This window comes from Myiozetetes cayanensis, unplaced genomic scaffold (genome assembly GCF_022539395.1).
Source record: "Myiozetetes cayanensis isolate MyiCay16 unplaced genomic scaffold, myiCay2020 scf7, whole genome shotgun sequence".
In the NCBI taxonomy this organism is placed as follows: Eukaryota; Metazoa; Chordata; class Aves; order Passeriformes; family Tyrannidae; genus Myiozetetes; species Myiozetetes cayanensis.
The window spans coordinates 19,575,885-19,589,216 of NW_026087964.1; the positions used below are offsets into that span (position 1 = coordinate 19,575,885).

Here is a 13,332-nt window from a genome sequence, read left to right on the forward strand (position 1 = left end):
ACAATGCAAAGAGAATATTCAGTGATTCTTGCTGTATTAATAAGGAAAAGAAGAAAAAAAAAAAGAAGTCCTACTTGGCATCTTCAGATTACTTAATTCACTGAAATTCCTGATTTACTGAAATTCATCATAATGATTTTTGATATAATACTTTATTGCCTCTCTTTACCATACTTTAATATTGTACCGTGACAACTAGAAGCTATTAAAATAGTGCTGAGTGTAACTGACTTTCTGTAAATAGGCTCTAGTGCTGTGCACGTGTGCACTCATCGTCATAAGCTGCCTTGTCATTTGTTCTTTTTTAGCTAAGAATGATGAGCTGAGGAGACATGTAGTGAGATCATCAGCCAGTTCTACTCACCTGAAACTCTTTTCATAATAGAAAGAAAAGAATCCCAGGAGTTAAAACAACTTTCTGATTTTACCAGGATGTGCCGTTTATCTACTGTTGCAAGCTTGATTTTGCATGCATTTTAAGAGAAATAAATGCTTCTATGAGTGATCTTTAAGCAATATATTTAAACATTTTATGTAGCCAAGCTTTTCTTTAGATAAAAAATAATAAATGTGTTTATCCTTTTTTCACTATTTCTTTGATTTGCTCTTAAAAATGTAAAGACCAATTGTTGACCGATTAAGCAAAACAGAAGAAAAACAAAGCAATCTTTTTTGCCTGGCTGTTTCCAATATTGAGTAAAATACATTTTGAGTAGATTTTACTCATCTTTGAGTCTATTATACTTCATTCATTAAAAAAAAATAAATCAAAAAAAGAAAAAAAAAGCCAAACTCAAATCAAACAATGTCTAACTTAATTGAAATTGAAAAGATTCATGAAGTGATAGGTTCTATAACAGGGGAATTTTAATGGCCAGATGACTTTAAAGTAGTTGTAATAGAGATAATTGACCTATATGTAATGCTATTGGGCCTCTCGTTCTTTTCTTACTGAAAGAAATACAGGTACAAAACATTGCAAGTAAGTGCGACTGCTTCATTGCTGTTGTTTCTTTGCTAGGGAATTAGACATGTGGATCATTTTGGGTTCATCTGCAGAGAGTCTTCAGAAAATGGAGGCTTCCACTTTGTTTGCTATGTGTTTCAGTGTACAGATGAAGCACTGGTAAGTGAAAAAAGAGCAAATAGAATATTGGGCCCTGAAGGTCTTTTGTTGCTCCATGCTCTGTATTTTTGTGAGTGTCTTCAAATCCTATTCTACTCAGAAATGTAATTATTTCCATAATGTATCCAACATAGCAGTCTGTAAAAGAACTTTTTATTTGTTTTGAGGGCAGAAGTTAAAATCTCTTTTCAAATGGTATAATTCTTCCATTTATTACGCAAGCAAAGTTAGACCATTTACCATTTTTTTGAAGGATGTTTTTTCACAGTGCACCTGTTCTGAAAATCAGAACTGCACAACTGTGCTCTAAGCCAGGCCACTGCATTACAACTGCAGTAAGCTATTTTGTCATGGGCAAGAAAAGATTTTGAGATAGAGGCAGTATCTTCTATTAGACTGCAGTAATAAAGTTGGATGGGCTGGAAGAGATAGGACTTCCTGATAAGTTTTGTCTCACTTGTAAGAGTTTGTAGCCAGAAACTGTGTGGGAACAGCTTGTCTTCTTAATTGTAAGCACATTCCCAAACAAGAGGCAGTATCATTCTCAAAGACTGTTTGTGTTAAGTAAAACAGAAGCTCAGTGGAAGAGTGAAATTTTGTTGTTTTGCATGCCATTCTTTTCAGGTTGATGAAATCATGATGACACTGAAACAGGCTTTCACCGTCGCAGCTGTGCAACAAACTTCCAAGGCACAGCCCCAGCTCTGTGAAAGCTGTCCTATGCAAAGCTTGCATAAACTCTGTGAAAAGATAGAAGGTGAGGTTTAAAAAGCTTTCTGTTTGAAATATCTTTTCTGATTATTTCATTGGGTGACAGTCTTACATGTGAAACTCTAAGGAAATTAATATTAAAAAGAACTTGGGACTTGGGATGGACATTTGAAAGGTAGTCATTTTATTTAGAGGAGTGAAGTGTCAGGTTTTCTGTAAGGTAATAAGAATTTTCTAACAAAAGTTAAGCTCCTTTCTAGTGTTTTAGTTCAATTTTTGGAAAACTAATTAAGAGTCTAAATGTTAGTTACTTGCAGCTCATTAGGCTCTATTAGCCCTATAAATGCAGAAGATTGTAGATAAAGAACCTCTGAAGGATAGATGCTGCAATAGCTATGACCTGCTTAGATACTGGCATTATGTTACCACTAAACGTGAACTGAACAATATGCTTTTAACACATGTGTTTGTGGTGTTGGTCTATACACCTTCATGAAAATTAGAATTGTAGTTGCTGCCCAGAACACAAGTTCATGCCATAAAAAAACCTCTTTGCATTTCAGCAGATTTCACAGTTAGATTTTGTTCATTTAAGCAGTGTCTGGGGTAAGTAAAGGGCAACAGCAGCTTGTCAGATCACATGACAGTAGCTTGTTGAACTAAAACCTATGTAGTATTAATTTGATGAAACTGGAGAACTTCCAAAACTACTTTCACTCTATTTTGGTTTTCAACTAGCTATGATTTTTTGAAAGTTTCTCAAAGGTAAAGATTCTTAATGTCTACAATCATGCCATCTGGTTAATCATATGGTCTGATTCTGGGGAGGTATGCCATGATCAGAAACTGAAGTACGCAGTACTGTTAGTGGTTTGCTGGTTTTTCACAGAAAATAGAGGAAAGGAATTTAATCCAGGATGAGAGCAGAAAATGTAATCTGAATGAAAGTGGAGTCTGCTTTAGACTGTCAGTAAATATTTTCAGCAAGAGGCAAAGCAAGAACTTCACTGACATGCAATTAATTTACTCTTTTTCAGTAGAGTCCAAGTCATACAAATCGGAGAAAATAGAAGGGAATTATATTCATACCGTAAACAAAATCCAAGCAACACTGCATAAAACACCAACAAAGCAGTCTGCTAAAATGCAGTATATTGTGGGTTTATTTTATCTTGTGTGATAATGGAATCTTCAGCTAAGAGTATAATCCTGGTCTGTGCTCAGTAAATCTCCTCATTGCAGAGTTCATGTCCCTCATTTTAAAGGCATGACTTCAGCAGTAGCTTTAAATGAACCTAGAATTCCTTCTAATGCCCTGTTATGAAATCATTCAATGGGTCAGCTCAAATAACTGACAAGCTTTGGCTTAAATTGTAGGCATATTTATGTGATTGATTAATTCTGACAAAATTGACCTTGTAATTTGTTCTTTTTTTTCCTCTTGGTAGGGTTGCACCCTTCTAAGACTAAACTAGAACTACAAAAGCATCTAACAACACTAAATAACCAGGAACAGGCCTCTGTTTTTGAAGAGGTTCAGGTAAGCTCTTTGTTTCCTAGAAGATTTTAAAGCAATTGATGTTTTTACTAACATCAGTGTGAAACACAAAAGCTATTTTCATTTTTTGTGAATTATTTATTATATAATTGTGTTAATCACCTTGAGCTTTAATGTCAATATCATTGTTTTTCTAGAGCTGTTAAAAAATTGGTTTTTGATTAAAATTACTTTTTTACTCATTTTTCTTCCACTAATACTACTTACTTTCCATGAAGATGTTGCCTTCTCACTGAGTAAAACTGCACACATTTTTTTGTGGGTGAAGGCTTGTACTGTGAGGACATTTATACTATTACTTTCACAAAAATAAATTATGGTAATGTTCCAAGATCAGAAAATATCTTGCCTAAAATTTATCCTAGATCTTAATACTTGTCAAACTAACTAAAAAAGTTAAACTTTCTATCTTCTTAATTAAATCTATTTTAGGACAAAAGAAAGCATAGCTGGATTTAAGACAGATGATGTGTATTGTAGGAAACATCACTGGGATTGCCACTCTACTGAATATTAGGAAATTTCAAACTATTTACAATAATGTTTCCTTCCTCTCCTGAGTCATTTCAGTCTCTTTGTTTGTTTCCATGTGGCAGTTTATCACTCAGTACCAAATTTGGAAGTTACTCTGTGGGGCTGATTCCATGAGCTGAGTAATTTCTTAGTATCCAGCAGCTGGCAGCACTGTTGCCTTTTAGTGTTGTGCACACAATCTAAAGCCTCTGGTAGTATCAGGAAACTGTTAATTGCTTCTGGTCTGCAAACGATTAACTTGGTAAAACCAAAGGGTAAAGTACATCTCTCCTGCCCATCTCTTTCAGCTCACTTTTTCAGCTGGACTGACTGAAACTGTAGTTGTTGTATTCCTACAGATCCATGTATTGTAACCACAATTTGCATTTTTACATAACTGGTGGTTTTTTTAATCTAATGTGCTAACGTGCTTGGCGTTAGCTAATTCATACTGTATCCTCTGCTTTGCATCAATAGGCTTAAAACAGCATATGCATTTCAAAAGTTAGGTTTCTGGGACTAAATTCTTTAATAAATTGTTTTAAAAAGACTTTCACAATAACTCGGACCTAAGTAGAATGCAGTAGAGACAAATATGTTCACCCTGTGTGCTAATTTTGAAAATACCTATGTTATTTCCCCTAAATTAAATGTCTAATGAGAAGGATTCCTAGGAGAAGGGTTGTGCATCGTAGCTCTAGGACACTACTTCACTTGTGCCACAAACTCAGAACTACAGCGTTTTGGTTTTTCTTCATATCAAAAGCAAATTGGCAAACATATTTTTTTTAAGCCTTTATTTGCTTGTGGCAATTTGATACCTTTACAGTTGTCCTTTGTTTTTCATATTAATTCTGTCATGTATGAAGTGAGGTGAGATGTTTCTCTGGCTGTGTTGGTGCTTTGCCTGGGACACTGGTGTCCTCTGGTGGACTGGAGTAGTAGCATTAACCAGACTAAACATGTTACATTGACAATAGATGGACAGTGACAAAATGAAAAGAATAAATATTTGCTAACTATTGTACAAATGTGTAATTACTGTGCTTGTGGTGTTTTCAATTAAAGAAATTAAGACCAAGAAATGATCAAAAAGAGAATGAGTTGGTTATCTCTATTTTGAGAAACATGTATGAAGAAAAACAGAAGGACCATGTTCATGTTGGAGAAGCAAAACAGGTAAGTAAACATTTGGTTTTAGTTCATACAAGAGGCAGCCAGAAAAAAAAAAACTTTCCATATCTTTCCAAAGATAAATTTCCATCACTGGCGTTTTGAAACTTGAAAATGTTAAGCAGTGGTGAACACTGAATTTCCTTGTGATTCATAGACTATTGTCATGCACCAAAAAAAAAATATCTCAGATTTTAAGGTCCCTGGTACAGTTTGATTTCAAGCCTAGGAAACAGAGATGCAGTCAAGGTAGTTTACTAATTTGTTTTTCTTCTCACTGCAATGAAAATTCAGTGCATGTTAGAGAATATATAAGGAATTCGATTACTCTCAGCTGATCTGTGGCATTTGCCATCCCATTGACACTGTAAGTCAGTATACTGACAACACATTGGATGTGATCCTTAATAAATGCCTATGACATTTACTCAAGAGCTGGGAACTATTTCTTGTGTGCAAACGACCCTTTGATGGCCTCAAGGAGGAGGAGCTGAGGAGGATCACTGCAGGAACTGCAGCACAGGCTCTCGTCCATTTCCAAAAAGCTGAGCTACCTTCTAAACAGCATCAGGTCCCATAAGCACTGCTTAAAGCAATTTATAGAGCACAGTTAAGATTTTCCAAAAGAGATTAGTGATTTTGGATGCCTTGGTTTGTGACTAATTAACTTGAAACACCTCAAGGGGGTCTGTATTTAAAAAAGGATAGACCCTCATTCTCTGGAAACCTTCAGTTCCAATTATTTGATCCTTTTAAAAATCTTGGCTGCCCCTTTGTTGCTGGCTGGTAATTCCATTGTGATGACCACTATTGGTCATTGGTGATATAAAATAGCAAATAATGTGTGGAGAGTAATTAGACCCATGAAGAAATTAGGGAAGTAGCAGCAAATCTGCATTTGCTATTTGTTCACTTAGTTAATCTCTTTTCCTTTTATGACTTTCCAGCTAATTATTGACCTCCCTGAGTAAACAGGAAGAAAACTTCGCATGTTTTGTTCTCTGATTTATTGTCTTGGGTATCTCACCAGAAACAGACTTTTAAGAAAAAATATTGCAGAGAAAGAAGCATTGTCTGAAGCCCTCTATCATCATACCTAAAATATTTTTGTGTAGTCTAATGCCAAATATTACCAAATAGTTGTCAGTCACAAACAGCTTGGAAATAGGAATATACAAAGCAAGATAGATTAGTGTGTCTTCAGTGTGATTTGAAAATTCTTAAGGCCAGCCTCAGTCTGTTCGCTTAGTTCATGGAACCAAAATTAGTTAATCTGACACTTGCAAAGATACCAGTGCTTTAAGAACAGAGTTGACTTGCCATCAGTCCATCATTTGTCTCAGTATAACATTTTATATTTACTCTGATAATTAATCTCCAGAGCTATGTAATAGATACCTTTGAATGCCTACTCTGGCAGTGTTATTTGTCTCAGCAATCATCAACCCATGACACTCTGGTATCCCTGTTCCCTTCTTTTCTGCATAGGTGTTCACTTCCATTCTTTTCATAATCGCTGCTTTTTTTTTTTTTTTTTTTTGTTAGATATCTAAATCGGGGGAGGGAAAAAATTAAATATGATAGTCATACATGGATCTTATTTAACAAAAACGTTTCACAATAAGTGTCTTTTCATAAGAACATAATTCTAAGCGGCATCTAATTTACCCTTTGAGGATAAGATGAGGGAAGGTAAAAAGAAAATGCCGAAGCCTGTACCTTTGTCATACTGGAAATAGCATAGTTTATAATTATATGTAGGCAGAGCTATTTGGTGATGGTGATAATATACTATTCAGCTGCCCAAGTAATAGTAATTGCATAGATCAAACTTTCAGATCTCTGAAATTAGGGATAAATACAGAGGCAGCCTGAAGGTGAACCCCAAAAAATATAATTGAAAACCAAGCTCTGATTTTTCTACTGCAGGTGTTGGGTTTGGATGGTAATATTTGCATCATAGTATCATTTTTCTATTTCCTACATTTGTCTTCACCAGCACTAAAAATTGACTGAAATATTTATTTAAGAAGTAAAACTCTTGATTGTCAGCTTTAAGGTGGAAAAGTTTCTACTGGTGAAATCTATAGAACTTGATTGTTACACGTCTTCCTGGCCCTGAGAAAGCCCCATTTTAATATAATGGAGATGGTTGAGAGCTCCAGTTAATTATAAGCTTCATCAATTTTGATTAATTTCTTAGATGAAGAAAAGGGAATCCATCAGAAATCTCTAATCTGTTACACTTAAACATTCAGAATTTGTATGATTGTACATTGGCATTAAAGAAAAACTGTCAACAGAGCCATAAATTCCTGTCAAAATGCCAGTTCTTCTGAGGCATGCTAGTACACTCAACACATTTTCCTTTAAGAGATTTCCTGGTCTAATGTTAAGGTAGTTTGTTAAACTTCAGTATAAGTATCAGTAGAGAAAAAGGCATGAAAAGCCAAGGACACCAGGAGAAAGTATTGATTCAGAAGTCTTCAACTTGTTCACTAAGATTCTGCTCCATGCTGTTGAGCATTTTGCGTTTCTGTTTGCAGACTTCACAACCTCCTGCTGAGAATGCTGTAAATGAGGTGTCCAGCAGTGCTCCAAGATTCAGATTAGATATGTTAAAGAACAAAGCAAAAAGGTCTCTGACAGAATCATTTGAAAGTATTTTATCACGTGTAAGTATCTTCATGTTTATTGTCTTTGAACATAAAGTCATTGCTTTATTTATTTGAATGATAGAAAAAGTCATATTTGTTATTCTGCCAGGCTATAGGCCAGAAGTTATTAAAGGCACAGTGACAAAGATATTTGAGTGTACATTTTAGAAGAAGACAGAACAAAGCAGGGCTTTGATAGAGAGAATACCAAATCCTGGATGAAGTGAACTGATTCCTAGATAAGAAATAGTGTATATATGTATTTCAAAAAATTAATATAAAGTTGAGCATGAGGACTTTTTAAAAAAAGAGATGATTGTTTTATTTCTCTTTTGGATGTAGGAAATTTAAAAAGTAATTATAATTGTAAGCATTCCTAATGAGATAGTATTTATTAATGACACAGGACTGATGAATAATGGGGCATCTGAACTTTTAAATGCCATAGATTATTTGAAGGCAAGGAATGTAAAGAACTTCAGACGGCACTAAGAATATAAAGGCATTTATGCAATATTACCTCAGCTAACATTCTCTGTAAACAGTGTATGGAAATACTGATCAGTGGGAAAAACTTACGCACCTGTGTGATAGTGGTTCCTAAGAAATCATGTTGGGAAAATAGTGGGTAAATGAAAATCTGTTTATCATAAACAGCTGAAATTATCTGCTGAAAGTATACAGCAGCAGTTATGAAATTAAATCAGATGTCAAGTTTAAGCACTATTTAAACCTACAGAGTGTCTTCTCATTCAAATATTTTTTGTTTTGCATCTAATGGGAAAAGTCTGAGGAAATAAACTTGGAAAGACTTCTGCCTGACAAAGGATTTAAAAAATCAATCCTTCTCCCTTAAAAAGAAAAGAGTTGTAACAGAATGCCAAACAACAAATATTCAGGAACAGAAATTGGATATTCTCATTTGTGATCAGCAAAAAGTTACATGGAAGCAATATCTAGTCTATTTATTGGCTCACAGACATGCAACTTGTAGTGACAAAATGAGGTTTTCAAAGCTGATTTCAGACATCATATCTAACCTGTTCCCATAAAACAAATAATGGCAGAAGCACGGTCTCCCTGTCATAATTATGCATATAGAAAGGATTTTTAGTTTAATATCTCTCCTCATTAATTTCCAGACAGCATTTCCAGAAATCACCCCCATAACACACTTCTGCATGTGTGTTTGGGATATGAGACATAATGTTGGTGTTGTTACATTAACTGTTCTAATTTTTGCCAATTTGTCTTGACTGGCATAAGCTTGTCTTCACATAAGCACAGCTGTATATTGGTTGCATTTTCACTGTCATTGCTGTTTTTGATGGAAATTCTTGATTTTGATCAGATTTGAAACCAGAAGTTGTGACTGAACTTCAAAGAGAGAATAGTCACTGTTGTGAATAATGATAACACTTTATGTTTTACCTGGAATAACAGTTCAAAGAGAACATAAGCCATAACATCAGAACATTAAAAAGTGATACCATTTAAGATGAGGAAGATAGATGTTCCGTAGTTGTGTTAGCATACAAGAATCCATCAGTAGGTTTCTTGATATTTTTCTTGGTTACATAAAAACAGTCTAATTATGCAAAGATATTTTTGAACAGATGATACAGAAATATTTATGCTTTCTGACTTGCAGGCACTGAAATGATAACACCAGACATTGTTTTGCTGTGTATTAAATTTGTATGGGTTTAGTCCTTTGTAATAGATGTCCTTTTCATTTCTCTGTATCTTTGTAAGAAGTACCTAATACAGAAGGAAAAGCACATAATTGCCGATGAGAATTCCTTAATTCTGCAGGATCCTTTAAGTTGTCAGAGGCTGTCCTGAATGAAGCTTCTATTTCCCATAAGGACAGAGGATATTCTTAGGCATTTTTGGAAATTAAATTTGATACTGTCTTTGAAAATTACAGATTCTGACTATGCTACACAAATCTCTTTTTCATATGCCCCATATATCATAGTCTTAACTGCTGGTGTGCTTTATCTCTACAGGGCAGTAAAGCCAGAGGTCCATTGGACAGTTCTGGTTCTGTGGATTTGGACAGCTCCATGTCCAATACCTTAAGCAGCACAAATAAAGTGAGTAAAGCCTGGGAGAATTGTACATATTTAGAAACTTCAGATAATAGTCTAAATAATAGACTATAATATTAGCTGTTCTGAAACAATTGATCAGATGTGAAATGCTCATATAACTGTTCTGTTCTAATATCTTGCTCTTTTTTTGATTGATTTTTGGCAGTAGACAAGTTACCTGATTGTGTGTGAAAAGAAAGAAACCTCAGAACAGCCAAACAGTATGATAAAACAATATCACAGAGTAGGGAGGATAGGTATGTCCTTTTCTTCCTATCTGTAAGAATTCTGCTGCTGCTTGCTAATCCAAAGAATGTGTCTTTATTCCTGTTCTGAGTCCCTTTGAGAGTGACAGGGCTGCATTCACTGCAGGCAGCTTCTTGGATCAGCCACTGCCTTTCCATTCTTTTCTCTCTTTTTTTTTTTTCCCAGCCTGAAGCAATATTCAAGTTTTTTAGAATTTGCAAGTTGATTATTCAAATAATTTTTCATGTATGTAATGTTAGAATGTGTGCAAGTCCTCTGAGGGACAACTTGAACAAATTATCGGTTTACTCTGGTAATAAAGATTCAGGCTAAGAATAGTAGTCACATGGCAATGCAATGGTGATGTGTAAGATGCTGTTATCTGTAGAGTTTCAGTAGAGATTTCCATAATTTTTGGCAAGATGGGACTCATAGTAAATCTGTTTCTGTTCTCCAAAAGTTTCAAGTTGCCTTCAGGCTTTTCATTCTGTCCCCCATGCTATAAACAAGAGAAGTACAATTGAGTTTCCATTTGAATTAGAAATGCCTTGTAGTGTATATAATGTACACTTTGTTTGAATAAGTGAGTGTGTGTATGTGAAATAAAATATTATATACATCATCTGGATACTGCAACAATATGCAGCAAAACAAATACTGTAATTACCGTGCTGGCCATACTAATCTGGCTGGTTTTAGCCCTGAAACTACATATGATGAATGCAGGATTGCATTCATAAGAAACATAAATAAGAATTGGAGTAATTTCCCCCTTTGTGTGGTTAGAAAGCTTTTAGTCTGTATAAAACAATACAAACAAACAGCATAGAAGAAGCCAGTCTTCTTATCTGGAGGCAGCATAGAACTCTGCACACCTGATATACAGCTGTTGGTTCACCTGTAATGCCTGACCACCTCCAGACTCCTGACTTCATGTAATCAAGAGTCTGTTCTTTCTGCTTACATTTTTGAAAGAATGGCTGAGTGCCAGAAACACACAAGGTGGGGAATGAAGAAAATGCATGGTTTGGGACTGAAAGAGGCATCTAGTCCTAGGATTAAGTTCTTTGTGTGAATCTTCAGCTAGACAAGAGGAACTGTTAGATGGCATACTAAATATCCAGTACTCTGCAATACCACCCTTTTTACTGTTAGCCAAACCCTGATCCTTTTGTTTTGACCCCATTTCTTCTGAGCTGTAATGAACATACTATAAAATACAATTACTCTCAAAATTACTTTTTCTCTGGAAAATAAAGACTCTTCTTTGTTGACATAAATGATGAATGACAAAGACATAAAACATCAAGCATTTTTCTCTGAGTTATCTTGATAAAAATGTGCATGTTTGGAGCAGGTCTCTGTGGGATGTGAATAATGACATGCTAATGCAACGTCAAAGCTGGATTCTAAACCCACATATTGATAACCTTATTTCTTGCTCTGCTAGGAACCACCGTTGTGTGAAAAGGAGAAAGACAGACTTCCTACACTTCCTACAGGAAGCACTGTCAAGACCAGTGGATCAGTGGGTGATCTCTTCAGCGTCACAGAGGATTCTCCTGTTGATCAGTCTGATACGTTACCTCAGCAAAGCTTTCGGAGGCGAGCAAACACACTAAGCCATTTGCCAACAGAAAGCCAGGAGTCTCTGGTACCTGTTGAAACATCACCATCTGTTCCTCAGAGGAAACTTATGAGGTATCACTCAGTGAGCACAGAGACTCCTCACAAAAGAAAGTAAGACTTATTAAAAGCAGGCTATGATTTCATTTGTTGAGGGCATACTTGGGGATGATGATTGCATACCAGGTATGTCCTCTTAATGGATAAGAAATGTATTGCAGTGGTGTGTCACTCCTTGGAGGTTTGTAGGTATTCTGTTTAAAAAGACTTTTAGCCATGTTTTCTCCACAGAGAAGACATGAGATGTATAGTTCCACAGTATATGTCACAAAACTACTTGTAAGCACAATAGGATTGCTCCTAAGGGGTTTGGTTATATTTGTACAAGCATTAATTTTTGGCTTCTTGATCTGTGAGCAGTATAAATAAGTACTACTTCTTGTGGTCTATTTAGAGAGAAAAATCCGGTAGCCTTTGTGATCCTGAAAACCATACTTGTTGGTGAATTCATATGTGACTTTGAAATAGCACACAAAACTGTCGTAAATTGCCTAGTCATTGGTAGAGGTGAGGCTCCTGTCTAGCTTTTTAATGAGCATATCTAGATTTAACTCACAAAAACAAGCTATTGCTTGCCTTAAGGCTAACATTTTTCAGGCTATCCTCCTTCAGTGGATGCCTCTGCATCTCTAGTCCACTCCTAACTTCATGCTGGTTTTCTCCCCCCCTCCTATCTAGCTTTTTCCAATTACTATGGAAACATTTCTGTCCGTAGGCTTCTGTTTTACTGCCCACACTACTCATTTACACAAGTTAGTAGGAAATCTGTTTGTGCTCCACCTCATTTTTTCCTGCAGGAGGCAGGGCAGCAAACGAACATGCCTGAAATGGGTGATGACAGTGAAAAAAGGAGAATTATAGTCTTTGAAAGAAAACATAAACTGCCTTGCCTCTTTGTCCCTTTTTTGAACCTTTCTAATTTTAAAGTACTAGAATGTTTTTCTAGTGCAGTTTAGGACTTGCTGTTTGTCTGTTACCTTCACAAGAGCTGCTCTGATGCTTGTAGCTGCTTGTTCAATGAGTAATTACCTTATTATAGGAATGCAGCTAGAAATTAAGTATATTTTTCATTTCCTTGGTTATTTTTATTTGGGTTTGGTCATGTGATTTTTAGTACAAGCTGAGTGTGCCTGCTTCCTCACATAACTCAAATCCAAAAGAAGTCACTGTTGCTTCCATTTCATAGCAAATGTACAGAAACAGAGAAAATGGAAAACTTGCAAGTATACTTAAAGTTCTCAAAAATCACTGGAATTACAGATTTTTAAAAATCTTGACTGTTTTATGAGTGTTTTTGAACAGCTTACCTCAATTCATAAATTATTTTCGAAGTAGAAATAAATTCAGTTCTTCCGGTAGCATTTCACTTCTTATCCATTGGAACTCTTGATCATATGCCTGACTTCATCATAGAAATCAAGGGGAAGCACATATAAGAAAAAATAAATGGAACCGTTAGTGCCAGGTTTTTCTTCATTTTAATTTAGTGATATGCTGAAATGAAGCCTGTAAATGTGTATTTGGTATTTTGCTTGTTTGTGTTTTGAAGTTACTGCATTAACTGTG

General features: G+C 35.4%; 1 protein-coding gene across 7 annotated transcripts in view; it reads left to right on the forward strand.

The window, feature by feature from the left end:
• The window catches only part of TBC1D1 (TBC1 domain family member 1), a 99,135-nt gene that overhangs the window by 51,549 nt on the left and 34,254 nt on the right, over positions 1-13,332 (forward strand). For 5 of the 7 annotated variants that reach the window (XM_050338237.1, XM_050338236.1, XM_050338239.1 and 2 more), the window contains 7 exons: positions 1,022-1,126; positions 1,751-1,883; positions 3,286-3,377; positions 4,977-5,087; positions 7,628-7,756; positions 9,751-9,837; positions 11,531-11,820. In XM_050338237.1, the coding sequence (XP_050194194.1) occupies positions 1,022-1,126; positions 1,751-1,883; positions 3,286-3,377; positions 4,977-5,087; positions 7,628-7,756; positions 9,751-9,837; positions 11,531-11,820 (947 nt within the window). The remainder of the gene's footprint in view (positions 1-1,021; positions 1,127-1,750; positions 1,884-3,285; positions 3,378-4,976; positions 5,088-7,627; positions 7,757-9,750; positions 9,838-11,530; positions 11,821-13,332) is intronic. The other 2 variants (XM_050338238.1, XM_050338242.1) reach the window with 1 other exon arrangement.